This window comes from Brienomyrus brachyistius, chromosome 11, assembly GCF_023856365.1.
Source record: "Brienomyrus brachyistius isolate T26 chromosome 11, BBRACH_0.4, whole genome shotgun sequence".
In the NCBI taxonomy this organism is placed as follows: Eukaryota; Metazoa; Chordata; class Actinopteri; order Osteoglossiformes; family Mormyridae; genus Brienomyrus; species Brienomyrus brachyistius.
In genome coordinates this window covers 27,076,555-27,092,067 of record NC_064543.1, presented here as the reverse complement: position 1 = coordinate 27,092,067, position 15,513 = coordinate 27,076,555, and the positions used below count along the sequence as shown (strand labels likewise).

The window sequence follows — 15,513 nt, the reverse complement described above, 5'->3', positions numbered from 1 at the left end:
CAGGCTGTCAAGGGTGGTTCCTCTACTAACTTGGGGTAGTTCTAACCTCATAATAAACATAAAAATATCACAAAATTAAGCTAGCTAGGATGCTGGGATTTAAGACAATGCATTTAAAGATGTATCGTTACTAATGTTATACTAATGTCTCCAGCTAGTTTGCTTAAAACTTTTCAGTGTGGTGAAGTGGGAGCCTTTCTGACCGTGCTTCAGCGTGCCATCCTGCCCCTCCCTTTTCCATGTGGCCACGCCCCTTCTGCTGCATGCCACCGTGAGAGGCAACAAGCCACTGTGTCACTTTTGGTGATCTATTGTGGCGAGCAGGCTGGTTTCACTCTTCGCTGGCCGTGTGAGGAAATGCCGGCCCCGTGGCCCGAGGCCCCTGCCATGGATCGCTCGCTCGCACGGTGAGTACGCTCCCTGTGCGGCCAGTCGCCCCGGGGCGCTCCGGAGGTCTCGCCGAGCATGTTTGCCGCTGGGCAGTCTTTGAAGTCCTGCATGGGCTGTCCATTGATATTCCCGCGTAACAGGTCGGTATCAGCAGCAGAAATGCGCTTTCATCTCTCTGTTTTGCTCGCTGCCTGTGTTACTAGCAGTGTCGTCTCATGTTGTGTTTGTACTGAAGTAACAAAGGGGGATTCTCGTGCTCTTTTGTGGTTGTCTGCTAAAAACAAGAAAAATCCCTTTTGAAAAACTCCAAATTGTTTCTAGCTAAAAGCTACCTGAGAGGTATAAATGGGCATGGCCAAATGCAAATGCCAAATGCTTGATTCCTTAAGAGGCTCTGCTACCACAGTAGGGGTTATACGCCCTGTGAAAGTCAACAGACCAAGAGGATTGTATGCTGTGGGGCCTTAGGTTTCTCAGTGGTCCTGTCTTTTGCTTAAAAGCCCCACATGTAGCTTGTAGTTTCATAGCATAAAAATGGATTTACTGTCATTAATTTCATTTTATAGCATAAATCGGGACACCTTCCCCATGGATTTTTAAGAGTTATTCTAATTTAAATTTGTAGGACATCAGTGCATGGCTCTGTTAATAACGAAAGCATCTCATAAGACATATTCACTAAGTGCTCTTTTAGCCTTATTCGCATCTGGATCCTGTATTCAACTGTGAGGTCCCACAGACGGACATAGCTGAAAGCTAACAACCTGCTGGTGAGTCATTGACCGCTGATGCTTACCGGAATGATTTATCTTTATATTCTCCATGACCTCGTTATAAATATCCCATGAAACCTTGTTCCTCAGCTAATACGCATGAGCGAAGCTGCAGTAGACGTTTTGCACTCGGGTCGTCTCCCTCGTGTAAATCTGCTGAAATGTGGAGCTGCGCTAGGCTCTCTGAAGCTCCCTGGAACAGCATCCCCCCACCTGCGGCTCACATTTAACGCTCTGCAATCGATGCCGTTGAATGAAATGCCAATGAGGTATAATGACTAAAAGTTTTATATGGTTGGCACTATATAAAATATAGTGTAAATATAATAAAATTCTTTTACTCAAACAGAGACATTATATATTGTTTCAGAATATGTCACTCTCTGTTATGGGTTTTTAGAAGAACTATACTGTTAATCTAAGTCTTGTCTCAGAGAAACTATGATTGTAGTAATGTTACATAAGTATTTCTGGGAATCTGTATTCAGTTTTCTGCTTTAAGATTTCAGATAACCTAAGCTTTGGCAAACATGTAGTGCTTATACACACAAAAGGCACATGCATCAGCATGTATAAAAGATATTAAAGGCTTTTGACGTTATAGTAATGGAACAAATAGTGTGTGATCATAGTTTTTGGTGGGGCTTCTCCTTTAAGCAAACTTGCCCCATATCAGATACAATATTTACTTTGGCCATGAGTAAATACCACCCACTTTCCTGAAGAGGAAACAGTTTTTTCCCCCTGATGAGATCAGTGTGTTGTTATAGTGGTGCAACTGCAGAAGAGCTCATTAAAGAACACAATATGGGTATTTCTGCTAACTTGTCCACAAAGTCCTCTTGGTTCTGGATGCAGAGGCTTTCCACGCATTCCACTGCTGCCTGTCATAGTCTGCAATACTAGAGTGGAGGTGCTGCTTCTCATTGGCTCGGAGCGAGGCCAAACCAGGGGCTTCATCCAATAAGCAACCGAGAGCCCTACCGTCCATGAAAGGAGTCAAAGGAGTGTCACAACACCCCACACTCCTAGGATCAGCAGCTGCAGTGCAGAGGAGTGATGAATTCTTCCCTTAGCAGCACCAGATACAATCGATATTAATGCTTACAATCTTTTCTTGTAAGCAATAAATTATGTTGACTGGAATTGAATTTCAGTTTTGTGCTATCCTTAGTGTAAGTGTGGCCTCTGGCTACTTTGACAGGAGTTAATTGGGCAGAAGATTCTTTTGGGCACTGGAACAGGTACTAAACCTGGAATTTATTTTACTGGAAGACGACCGGACAACTGCAATCAGCTTTATAACTCTTGGCACTTCCTGAGCTGTTGGTAAGAGTATTGTTGTTAGAAAGAATTAAGCAAGAAGGTTGGAAGAGAAGCAGAGGACTAATAAGCTCCATGCAGTTCTCTGGAATTCCGATGATACAGACGGGAACAAGAATTTGGCATCACCGCTGGGATTTTTAAAAGCTTACCAGGGTAAGACATTATGATACCTGGACTCGTGACTGGATGTGGCTACTGAATCAGGGCTGTTCTGAAGCCAGGAAGGTCACGGGCACCAAGAGGAGGAGGACAGCTGGGAAGAGGGTAATCGGGCATGAAGGAACAGGTCAGTATGTGCGGTCACTTCCCAGAGGCTGAGGTGGGGAGGCCGGATATCGGACTGAGTTACCATGGGCGACCTGCTGCAGAAAGATGGCATTTACAGGTGTCTCAGAGTAAAAGCCCCGAACCTTGCAGTAGTGTAAACACAGAATGGCCGAGGCTACAGCTTGTTTTCCGGCTCCATCAGATATTACTGAAGGCCCATGTTTTTCTGGGAAGTCTATAGTGATGCACGTGGGCGGACCTTGGATTCTCGCAGAGTTCAGGGGTTGTCCTTTGCCAGGAATAACCATGGAGAAGGACTGAGATTCTGTTCTGCATGTTTTGTTTGAGGAATTTGCTCAGCTGTGGTGGTAATGTTATGTGAGCTGACCCCGGAGGAAAGCAGCAGCCCAGAAAAACTACAGGGTACTGGGTGCTGAGCATTGCGCCTCTTTCCCTGCTTTCATTGATGACCTGCCATCACTGAGCCCTCCCTGCTGGTGTTAAGGGACACGTCTGTGGTCTGAATAATGAATGGGTGTGAGGGCAGAGATCTTACTAGGCGATAAGTCTCTAGCACATGCTCATGACAGTCTATGGGGCCAAGATAAGCAGCTTTTGCTCATATCACAAATATCCCATGATACTTACTACCAGGACTGCTTTAAAAAAAACTTCAACACAATACTCCAGGCTTATTTACTTTTCAAAGACATTGAATATGGAAAGCTTCAAACAGATGTGGCCTTCGGCTGGATCCACCCACTTACTGAAAGGCCGTTTGGAATCCATCTCTGCTGTCAGGAGTCCCAAGCCAGTTCATATGACGGTCTATACACTAAGTTAGTGGAAGTGGTACTGTTTAAGACACTGTTAAAAATACATATGGATACGCAAAGACCATCATTCTTCCTGTATGCATATCAGCATCTACATCAGTTTCTTAGCTTTCTCATTTACTTGATATGATGTTTTTACTGGGGCAACTGTATCTCTTTCTGCCAGCTTTCATCAGCCTGTTGTCTGTCCCATGTGAATACCTAAGGACTGCCACACAAACAGTCTCAAAATAGAAGGGCAATTCAAACAGATTTGTTAAATCAGGAGCGCACTGGTCCATCTGTCTACAGCATGTGCTGTTGTCCACAGTCCGAAAATGTGCTGAGCTTGAGCCGGGGGAATATCTGATGTGATAGATAAATGTTGTTAAACGTCATCAGTGCTTTAGCAGTGTGTGTCCACAATATGGGGACAAAGTCAGTCCTCTGGTCACTCAGGTACTAGACATGCAGTATGTCGACGAATGTTGGCCCTCTTTAACACCATAGAGCCTAAATCAAAGGACACCAAAATCCTGCTTGTCCTGGGGTTTAAAATGCAGCATGTGTGTGGAATCATTCCATACTCTTTGTCCATTGTTTCATCAAGACTCTTGATTGACCTTCTCCACACAGAGCGGTCAGGAGTGTAGTTTGCACAGTACTGCTTGTTCAGTTGTTTTCTTTTCAGGTCTTTGAGTTGTGTTTATTTGCGGACCTGAATTGAAACCAGCATGTGAAAAGCTGAACTTAGATCTCATTTCATGGTCTTGATGGTCCAGTGTGAATTTAAGAATCCAAATAAGTAAATGTCAGTGAAATGAATATACAATTGCAAAGCAAGGTTGCTAAAATTCCTGTTGTGTTATTGTGATGTGTAAGGGGGGCTGTGAAAACACTTGTCAATTTAGGCACATTCTACAAATGTTTTAATGAATTGAAATTTTAAATTTCCCAGAATGCGCAGCTAAATGAAGAGAGTGTACCATAGAGGTCTCTGTGGAGGGGTGAGGAGTATGCTAAGGGGATGTTGCAACACATCCTGTTTTCACAGTATTTTTGTGTGCAAGTCTGCCACATTAATGTTAGTTTTTGGTCATCTGTTGCTTCTGAAATGCTTAATGTTAGACTGCTCAGTGATTTCAATGCAAATGTTCTCTCTGAAGCTTCTCTGAAAACTCTTCTGAAACCTTCCCTTTGCTTTCAACTGGTGTCCCATTCAGCTAGCAAGCAACATTTTGTGTGCTGTAACTGACTGTTGCCCTTGCTTTCTAGATTTTGACCAACACATGTTCTTGTGTTTCAAGCTGTCAGCTGTGCGCTACGCTTGTAAACTGTCATTGTAAGAGTTAAGGAACATGCCTGCTGTCTCTTGTCACCTTCCCATTGCAGAGCTGTATCTGCTAAGTGTCAGCTTTAGTTATTGTCCTGTGGAGGCCGCGTTTCCATAAATGTGAAAAGCATCATTAGAACCTCAGAATGCTGCACCAAAAGTCACCATGGTGATAATACCACACTCCAGCTTCTTCCATTTAACAGTCCTCACGTTTGTTTACAACTCCATTGCCACCGAAATTATTTTTATTGGAAAAACTGACGAAAATTAGAGGTGGTCAGTGGGCGAATGGCCGGATGAGCTATTCTTATCTGTTTCCTGTTTTATGGGAGGGTCGTCATAAAGTGGAAAATTCACGATTTGCAGCAGACACCTGCGGCACTGTTATTGTGGATAAAGACCATTTTTAATGCTCATTATCTGAGGCAGACACCTTTACAGCCATTGTACGAGTAAACATTATATAAAAAGCGGTTTCTGTGTGCATCAGGAATCCAGCCTGATGTGGGTCTGGTCGGTGCTGTTACATCAACCCAACACAAACATTAAAAAGGTTTTGTGATGGTACCGAGTCAGTGACAAGAAGGTACAAGATAAGGAACTGATTTAGTTACTCTGAGACTGAGGGGATTTCATATGGACCATCATGAATAGAGCAAACAAAGCTCTGAACAATGTGTCTTGTTTTTCAAAATCTTTCCAGGCAGGAAAAAAAAACATTTATTAGGGCTAAAAATAAGCGTATTACAGTAGCTTAGATGAAGATACAATGAAATTAAAATTAGGCAAGGTCTAACGATATCTCCACACTTTTGGAAACAAAGATAATTACTAGTCATTAATGCTATAACACACTCACCCAGCAACACAATGGATATTTCAATGTTAAAGAGCATTTCTGTGTTAAAGAGACATTGCATCCCACCCAGCTAAGTTTCGTCCCCACGTTTTACACTGATACCCAGTCAGATGATCCTCTGCATTCCTTGTGTCCATGTATCTTTTTTAATGACTGAATTAGCGTGATATTTCCTGTTCTCTGCTGAATGTGACAAGTGGATGCGAGAGACCCGTCTGGCTGGGTGGTGCCTCATCATATTCAGGGCTATCAGCCCGACATGGGGCACTGTGGCCTTCCTGTTGAGGTTTATGCTGTGCTGAGGCTCGTTCATGGTCCCCCCCTCGGTAGGGTGCGTCCTATGGAAGGTAAAAACAACTAGCTTTTCGAACCGAGGCTCAGCACAGCTGGTATGAATCTGCACGGAAACTTGCTGGGTTGGATTCCTCTGTTGTGACGAGGTGTCTTTTTTCACCAAAGGCCGGTTTCTGACCTGCGACGAGCTCAGGGAAGCAGAAGAACCCCAAAATAAAAGAGGCAGCAAGCCAGTGTATGTAGAACAGAACAGGAAATGTAAGGTTGCGTATAACAGTAATATCTGGCTTAATGAAGGTACTGAAAATTTCATCCTGATCCCTCTGTTCTGCTCTGAGAAAGTGTGTTTCAACAACCTAGCTGCAAGTATGGATAAAACAAGCTGTTGGAGGCTGTTGCTGGAGGGTTAGTGCAATCGGCAATTAAAAGAGGCTGCCGGATAATAAAAGGTTATGCATGAATGAAGTGTAATGGCAGCAGTCCGTGCTGTTACTCCTATCGAGAGGCCCCTGCTACGGCAATAGGTCAATGTATTGATGTATGGATAGATGGATGGACAGACAGACAGATGGATGGATGGATGGACAATCAGATGCATGGACAGAGGACAGACGGATGGAAACAGTCAGGACTGAGTTTATGTTTGATGAAATCTAAGTCCACATTTTCTAGTGTGAGTTTATTTGTCTTCAGGGACAAATAAAGTTATTTGAATTGAATTGAATTATAAAGAGCTGATAAGGAAAGTGCAGCATATCCCATGTGTGACATTGACTGTCAGTGAGGTTTAGCCTCTGCTCAGTCTGCCCAGATTGAGGGAGCAGCTTTTAGCGCCGCAGCCGGTGAGTGAGCTGCTATTATTGGAATCCATAAACTTCCAGCATTTTCTGGAATCTGTGCCAAGGCCCCGGTTCTACTGCGTGAAATAGTTGGAGCTGGCTTAGCCGGACCGCACACTGCTGGGAATGTCGTAGCCCGTCTGGAACCTTAGTGTATTCCTGCAGAATTCCCAGCTTGAGGCCGAACGCGGAATAGATTAGATTAAAGTGACAAGCTGGTGCAGGGTGATCCAGAGAGAATGTGTGACAGGAAGCTAACTCTGCCTTTGCGATATTCCTGCTCCCCCCCCCCCCATCCCTCTCTCTTTACTCATTCAGCCATAACCAGCGAACGACTACGTTTCAGCACCCAGTGACAGGAGAGATTTCCGGTGAAAACATTGACTTTATGCTGCAAGAGAAGTGAGTATTTTCTTTATTATGCATTTATTTTATCGATAGTGTGACCTTGTATCTGATGGCTCTCTGCTGCTCCCATTGTCAGTAATTACTTTGGAAGGTATTACATTAATGTATTCCACACTTCAGCAGCTATAAGTCATGTCTCTCTCCAGTTATTTGCCAGTATCTGGCCAAAAATCAACTGTAAATTTCAAAAGGCGACCACAGCTGTTTAGTAGGCACCCCATTATTTGAAAGTGCGATGTTTCGGGAGGGAGGCCATGTTTAACTTTTGGGCTGTTTGACCATAGGAGAAGGAGATTAAGAGAGCAGGTGATTGGTCAGGTGGAATGGCCGTCTACAGATTGGCACTCTTAGGTCTTAAAGGTGCAGTATCTTCCAACATTCAGATCTTTCCTACAAAAACAAGGAGGCTGTGTAGAGGACAGCAGAGTTTTATGCCTCAGAGAGCCTGGGGACCTAGCTGATTTCTGGCAGTCCGTTAGGCATCCGGGTGCAGCCCTGCAGATAATCCTCCCCCGGTGCTCCCCGTTCCCCATCCTTTAGTATCACCACATATCACATTACCGGGGTGAAATCAAAACAGAATTTTGGTGTAGAACTATGGGACCTGACCGTCCCCTAACATGACAATTTAGTGCTTGGAACTAGTATGACCACAAGTTTGTCTAGTCTGCCCCATATAAAGCCACTTGATCACCTGACTGGGGTCATTCATTTGCTATAGGAGTTCTAATAAAAATGCAAATGATTGGTTAGCACACCAGGAGTGAGAAATGTGTTACAAATAACATTTGCTGTTGTTATTGTTATATATTCCATGCCATCACAGTGGTTGTAATGCAGTGGGTGTAAGGCAGCTGTTTCTCACTGTATACACTGGAAGGTGACCAGCTTTAGAATAACAGCCACACACTGCATACACTGGAAGGTGACTAGCTTTAGAATATTACACACACACTGCATACACTGGAAGGTGACCAGCTTTAGAATAACACCCACACACTGCATACTCTGGAAAGTGACCAGCTTTAGAATAACACCCACACACTGCATACACTGGAAGGTGACTAACATTAGAATAACACCCACACACTGCATACACTTGAAGGTGACTAGCTTTAGAATAACACCCACACACTGCATACACTGGAAGGTGACCAGCTTTAGAATAACACCCACACACTGCATACACTGGAAGGTGACTAACATTAGAATAACACCCACACACTGCATACACTTGAAGGTGACTAGCTTTAGAATAACACCCACACACTGCATACACTGGAAGGTGACCAGCTTTAGAATAACACCCACACACTGCACACACTGGAAGGTGACTAGCTTTAGAATAACACCCACACACTGCATACACTGGAAGGTGACCAGCTTTAGAATAACACCCACACACTGCATACACTGAAAGGAGACCAGCTTTAGAATAACACTCACACACTGCCTCTGTAGATGCGTTTATATTCATTGACTTGTAAGCAAGTGACTTGTTGAGTTTTCCCTCAAAGGCCCACTAAATTATGGTGCCCTGCCTTCCCAGGGAGGTGAGGTCTGGTTATAAGCCACGTAGATGAAAAATGGGAGGTGGGTGTGTAGGCCAGTGTCACACAGCCCCATGAAGCCAGCCCCAACCCAGGCGGAGACAGGCAGCCTTTTTAATTAACAGCTGGGTGTCTGTGCTTGTCTGTATGCCTTTGTGTGGGTGTGTGTCTGTGTCTGCAGAGCTTGCTGAGGAGGCCACCTGAAGGGCCTCATTTGTATAGCTGACTTCATTACTTGCTGAATCCTAATGACTTTAAAGCACCCATGAGTCCCCAGGAAGTTCCAGTGATTTGTCTGTTTACTCTCTTACCCTGAGGCCTTTCTCTGTTAAAATATTGCCGTCAAAATACCGGAACATTCTCCACTGTTTTATTTCCATTGACCACACTGCTGCCCAAGGCAATTTACAGGGCTGCCGCGGTCAGGTGCAGCGAATGCAAACGATGATGGAGAAGACTGCTGCTGTAGAAAAGCAGCACTGTTCTGTCCCACTCCGCATAAGTGTGTATGATGAGGCACCAGCAGCAGGGATGCTGAGGACAGCTGAGGCTTTGGGATGTGTCTGCGGATGCCCCAAAAAAACAGACAACACCCAACAATATCATTTACCCCCTGGTAGTACAACTGGCTGACATCCTTCCTCAGTATAATACAAGAAAATTGGATGTATTTGAGAATGATCTTGATCAGGTTAAAAGAAAAGAACCTCCCCCTCTATTGGTTAGTTAAACTTTATTCAAAAAGTGATTTTTACATAACTGATTGCAGTAGTGATTACTCCAAAGCTCCATCTGTCCAAGGTAGAAACTGTTATCCTTGAATGTGTGTGCAGCGCTTCCAGGTTGAATGTTTGAGGTGCCCGTAATAATGAATTATATGAGCCTGGTTAATATTGGCGGTTGTAAAGAGCTTTGTGATAAATTACTTGTGTGTAGCCTATTGTTTACATCTCAACTCTGTACTGGAAAAAATGGTTATGTAAGATGGATGGATATTACATTGTTGTTGCTTACTAGAGAAAACACCTGTTAGCAGTCCCACATACATCTGACGCCTCTGATTCTGTGTGTTTTATAGAGGGTACAGATATTGGCTCCTTTGGCCCTACACTCCCACATTCATTGATGAATGTCTGCTAAGACGCTAATGTAGCAGAGCCCAGGTGCATGCTGGGAGGAAGTGATGGTCATTGTTGGGTGGTGTCCTAGTTGGCCAGGTTCCTGGACTTAAGTCTAACTTACCTGATATTTCTCTCTCTTTCCTGACAAAATATCCGTAGCACATTTTCTAGTTCTTGTAAACAAAATGAAAATAAATCAGGAAAACGATCACAGGGGATGTGCCGAGCGTCACCCAAACGTGCAAGCTCCTCGAGGGGGCTGTAATTCAGAGTGAAACAGCAGCTTCTGCTGCTTTTCTCATTGATTACAACGGGAACACGTGTCTGCGTTTCCACTCTGTCCTCACCTTAAGCACAGCTGTAAAAGACAGTCATCATTGATTTTGGATCAACTGAAACCTCAGTTGACTTATTGAACTTGTAAAACTCATGAGATTTTGTGGTAATTGGTGTCAGAAAGTGCACAGTTAACCAACCATTCATGTTGAACATCTGAGTTTAACTGAAAGATTGATTTCCCAACAGATCAATTTATTAGTTAGATGGCTGCACATGACAGGTGTACAACAATGACTCAATGATGAGCTGAAGCAGCAGGTCTTTTGTGTGGACAAAATAAACATCCCTGGGATGACTAGATCACAGCCAATGCAGCCTTTTCTTCTGCTATTAACCCAGATTGGCTCAGTATTAAGCTTTGGCCAATTGACCAATAGAATTAACCGATATTAACGTTCCATGAAAGAACTGGCATTGGCAGAAACTCTGCAGGTGAAACACCAATGGTGCCTCTTTAAACACTGACGATGAGAAAAGAAGCTCTCTCACTGGGGGAAATGCTGGGAACTGTCCTTCTTGTGTTGTATCTTGCAGCTCTCACAGGTCATTAAGTTTGGCCAAAGAGTTGTTAGTGATTAACCGTAAAGGGAAAAAGTATATTTACCAGACAAAACTTATGGAATGCAAGTACTTTTTTGTACATGATAATAATTTGTGATGTTTTTGTTATTCTGCTGAGTAGCATCAACGATGTACTAAATCTGATCGTGTAATGCATTCTGAGAGTTCATGTTATTCACATGTTCTAAGTTACAAGGTTATAACATGGCTTGTTATATTTATATTTTTTTCTATGTATTGACCTTTGTGATTCTCTACAGTTTTACAGATTGACTCTGTTATGTCAGTCATAAACACCTGTTTAAATAAAGCTATTGGTGTCTGTTTATTTTTGACCATATAAAATAATATTAGTTATCAGAATCTTTAGCTCGATACAGTTGTATTGCTACTGAAGAGTATTCCGGAGTATTCCTATCTGATGTGGATCTCTCAGTTTATGGATCACCGGCAGGCTGAGGGGTGAATTCCCTTGCTTCCTTGCCGAGGCCTTGCTTTCTCCTCATGAATTCATGGGCTGTTGGTCAGATATCTAGCTCTACTACGCCAGCTGTACTATTTTTCACTGACTCGCATCATTAACAGTATGGCATAGTACCTGGTAGTTCAGCTTAAGCATGACATGGGCAATAAAGAAATTCTGTCATTTGGGTCGATAGAAGAATCTTTGTTACTGCATATTTCGCATCCTTTCAGCTTCTGGAAGTTGGGATTTAAAGTAACTCGGATGCCAGGAATGCAAAACTAGCTATGTGGTGTAGATTGTGTTCTTACATGACATCTTTGCGTGGGAGCTCAAAGGTGAATGAAATTTTGTTTTGTGTTGTTTCTGTTTGCTTATACACAATACCCAAAAAAGGGGACGGAGCGGCCTACAGGATAGAGTTGGCCGGTCTGGTGTCATGGTGTGAGGACAACAACCTCACCCTCAACACGGAGAAGACAAAGGAGATGATAGTGGACATGAGGAAGAGGAGGAGGCCTCACCAACCACTGTTCATCAGGGAGCTTGAAGTGGAGAGGGTGAGCAGCTCTAAGTACCTGGCTGTCTATATCATTGAGGACCTCACCTGGACACTGAACACCACACAGCTGGTTAAGGCTCAACAGCGGCTGTACTTCCTGAGGAGGCTGAGGAAGTTCGGTATGTCAACCGAGATCCTCAGCAACTTCTACAGCTGCATTGTGGAGAGCACATTGACCAGCTACATCACCATGTGGTACGGCAGCACAACCGCTATGGACTGCAAATGCCTGCAGAGAGTGGTGAAGACTGCAGAGAAGATCATCAGGACTCCACTGTCCTCCTTGCAGAGTATCTACCACCACAGAGTCCAGAGGAGAGCTGCCTCCATCCTCGAAGACCCCACACACCCCCAGCATGGACTGTTCACACTTCTACCCTCATGATGGAGGTACAGAAGTGTGAAATCTAGAACCTCCCAACTCAACAACTCCTTCTTCCCCACTGCCATCAGACTCCTTAACAGCCAACAGGAGTATGATTAATGAACATCATCATCTACCTCATACTGCAATTTTGCACATTAAGCTCTTTGCACATTACACTTCAAAGTATTTCATTAGTATTTTTTCTATTATATTGTACCCCTCATTTTGTGTGGACAGCAAAGCAAGAATTTCATTGCACAAAGAAATGCACTTTTCTACTGTACAGATGACAATAAAGGCTTTGAGTCTTGAATCTTGAATACATGTTCATTTGAGAGGTTCGTCTGCGTGGAGTTTCGCCAGGAGTTCTGTTGTCTGGCTTAATATGCGCTTGTGGGCATCTGCGCCCTGGGGTGGACTGATTTGCTGTTCGGGGCTGTGCTTCCTGGGATTGGCTCCAGGGCCTGTGCACCACTGCATTGGAGAAGTGGCTGAAGAAAATGATGGATATACCTTATTTTTCGGACCATAAGAATCACTCCCCAAAAGTGGGGAGAAAAAGTCACTGCGTCTTATGGTCTGAATATTGCTCTGCTCACCCTCTGGGGTCGAGTGCATCGTCGGCAATGCAGCATGCTTTTCTCATCTATTTCAGTTTATATCTCGCTGAAATCTTAATGTAGAATCATGAAAAAAGCGCTTACTAAATCCGTAATCTGTCTTCTTTTCAAAACGTCCATTGTCGGAAGTACAAGTACAAAATTAGGTTAAATCGGCAAAAAATTTAACCATGTCACCTTTCTTTGTTTTACTTGCATGGGGAGTGTGTAGTACCGCTCACACCTGAAGATCACTATTCACATTCTAAATAGCCGCATTTCCATGTATTCAAACCGCATTTGCATGGTAATTAGATGAACAGTGCTGCGGTGAAACACGATCCAGATACATCACCATCAGCACCATAAAAGGGGGGGGGGGGATGTGGCCAGGTGTCAATGGCTCATTCATACACATGAAAGTCTATCCTATTCTGTTACTGAAGTGTCTCCTTGTTTTTTGTACTTTTGTTTTATTTTATACTGACTTTATTTGTTAATGACAGTGATAATGGGTCTTAATGTTGCTGTTGACTACTGTTCACTTTACATGGTTGACATAAAATATTTTAACGCTATTTGGTTCAGAATCTTTTTTTCCTTCATTTCCCTCCTCTAAAACTAGGTGGGTCTTATGGTCCGAAAAATACGGCACATGTTTATCATTCCTACGAGTCCCTGATTTTAGTATATGCTCTTCATACTGATGTTTGTTTTTCAGTAGCATCAGTTCTTTCTGTGATGCTTGATCTTATATCACCGTTGATAGTTTGTTCCCTATGTGTCACTCCTTATGAAGCACTCAACAATTTTCAGGGTTTAAAGACAATAGTCCTTGAGCTGAGGATGACCACAACTGCCCTCGACCATTTCCTGTTTCCTTTGTCTCCCTGTAGTCCGAATTCCTGCATGTCCAATCCGAAGTCCAAACAGAGGACCCCCAGCATGGTGAGCGAGTCGTCCACAACCGTGACCTCATCCACTGGGGACCCACCTTCTGTACCAAAGGTGAGCAAGTGGTTCACTGCTTATGGTGTGCTGGGGAAATTGCAAACATTCCATAAGCTGGCTATTCCCATTGTGTTTATCAGCTCTTAGGAATTTCTGTTTACTGCCTTTGGATCCTTAACGAGAATCATGTCATTTACGTCATTATTGTTCTTGCAATTGAAGAAAGAAATACATTTATTTACGCGTTTCACTGCGGTTTCCTGTCTCTCTGGTTTAATGGTACTAAGGAGTTCAGCTGAGTCAGCTGGTCTGAGGAATGGCTGGGGCCTGTTTTGGATGACTTGACCCATGGGCGTTTTATTTGCTTTGAGAACCTCAGCCATGTTGACACAAGTGACACAAGTACGTAGCCAGCAGGATGAAATGCCATGCGCCAGATGGCTATTAACGAGAAATCCAGGGCCTGGTAGGCTGATGTCATCGTCAGAAAGAATCGTGTCTGGAAATCTCATGTTTGATAAGCCAGTGCTTGGAGCCATGCCCACTCTGCTACATCACATTGGTAACTCATGGGTGAATTTAGCATATAGCCTGAAATGTTTTCAGCAGCAGAACAATTCTCAAGTGTAGCCTGGCATTTAATTTTTTTCTTTCTGTTTTTTTTGGCACTGTTCTTTAAACTAGGGAGGTTTTTCAAAGGCCTAATTTACCATTGTAAAATCCGGGAATTCATAATATGTCTTCTGCTTATTTTGCAATTGGAGCTCCGTTGAAGGTCACTGCAATTAGCCAACCCAAAAAAACTTTCTCCTACTGCCCTCACAGATTGCATCTAGGAAAAAGGCATCTCCTGAGCCAAGTAATTTGGCAGGATTTGTAATAAAAATTTGACTATTGATGAAAAGGGAGTATAATGTTTGTCTAAACCCATATTATGTTAAATATGGGTTAAACTTGTTTCAGTGAATAAAAGTGATGGAGAGGACTGCCTTTAATGCATGCACAGGGTAAGGAACACCATGTCTGCACTGCTGAAGCAGCATAATGGGGTGATGCTGGCAGTTCTTGCCACGCTAAGTAAATGCGCACTGTAGCACAGCGATGCATAGAAAAGAGGGCAGCTCATTTTCTGTCAAATGATTTGCCTGCATTGCTGGTTTTGTAAACCGCATGTACGGTTGATCTTTAACTGTATTCCCTAAGGCAGAACCTACGTGTGGAATAAGGTATTCCTTACATATTACAGACAAAAATAATCCAGTATTATTAAAGCAAATTGACTTCTGCACTTTACAGAACCTAAGACGGTACTTATTCTTTTCATTTATCAGTCTGAATCTAATGGTACTTAATTGCACTTTAATAAGCATTTCGAAAAGCTCCCCATTGGCGAATCATGCTTCTTAACTTCGAGAAAGTGGGTGTGATTTACTGAGCATGTTAGCAGGCTGTTCCGCATAAATCAGGAGCTGCATTGATGTTTCCAATGCCTTCCAGCAGCATCCCTGGCACACCCTGCAAGGTTAATCTGCCTGCGGTGGATAAATAATCTGTTTTTATTATCAGCAGGCCCTTTGTGTATCGTAGGCCTCCAAGTCTAGCGGGAAGGTGCACAGCTTTGGGAAGAGGGACCACGCCATCAAGAGGAACCCCAATGTGCCTGTGGTGGTGAGGGGATGGCTCTACAAACAAG

General features: G+C 43.5%; 1 protein-coding gene and 1 long non-coding RNA gene across 19 annotated transcripts in view; both read left to right on the top strand.

The window, feature by feature from the left end:
* The window catches only part of LOC125751680 (pleckstrin homology domain-containing family A member 7-like), a 75,178-nt gene that overhangs the window by 29,860 nt on the left and 29,805 nt on the right, over positions 1–15,513 (top strand). For 8 of the 18 annotated variants that reach the window (XM_049030829.1, XM_049030827.1, XM_049030831.1 and 5 more), the window contains 3 exons: positions 7,218–7,301; positions 13,766–13,877; positions 15,408–15,512. In XM_049030829.1, coding sequence (XP_048886786.1) covers positions 7,218–7,301; positions 13,766–13,877; positions 15,408–15,512 — 301 coding nt within the window. Of the gene's footprint in view, positions 1–249; positions 408–1,930; positions 2,776–7,217; positions 7,302–13,765; positions 13,878–15,386; position 15,513 lie in introns of those variants that run through there. The other 10 variants (XM_049030820.1, XM_049030818.1, XM_049030817.1 and 7 more) reach the window with 4 other exon arrangements.
* LOC125751694 (uncharacterized) lies at positions 7,319–11,731 on the top strand. Its single transcript, XR_007400730.1, has 3 exons — positions 7,319–8,502; positions 8,548–8,592; positions 8,638–11,731. It is a non-coding gene; the product is annotated as an uncharacterized LOC125751694 (long non-coding RNA).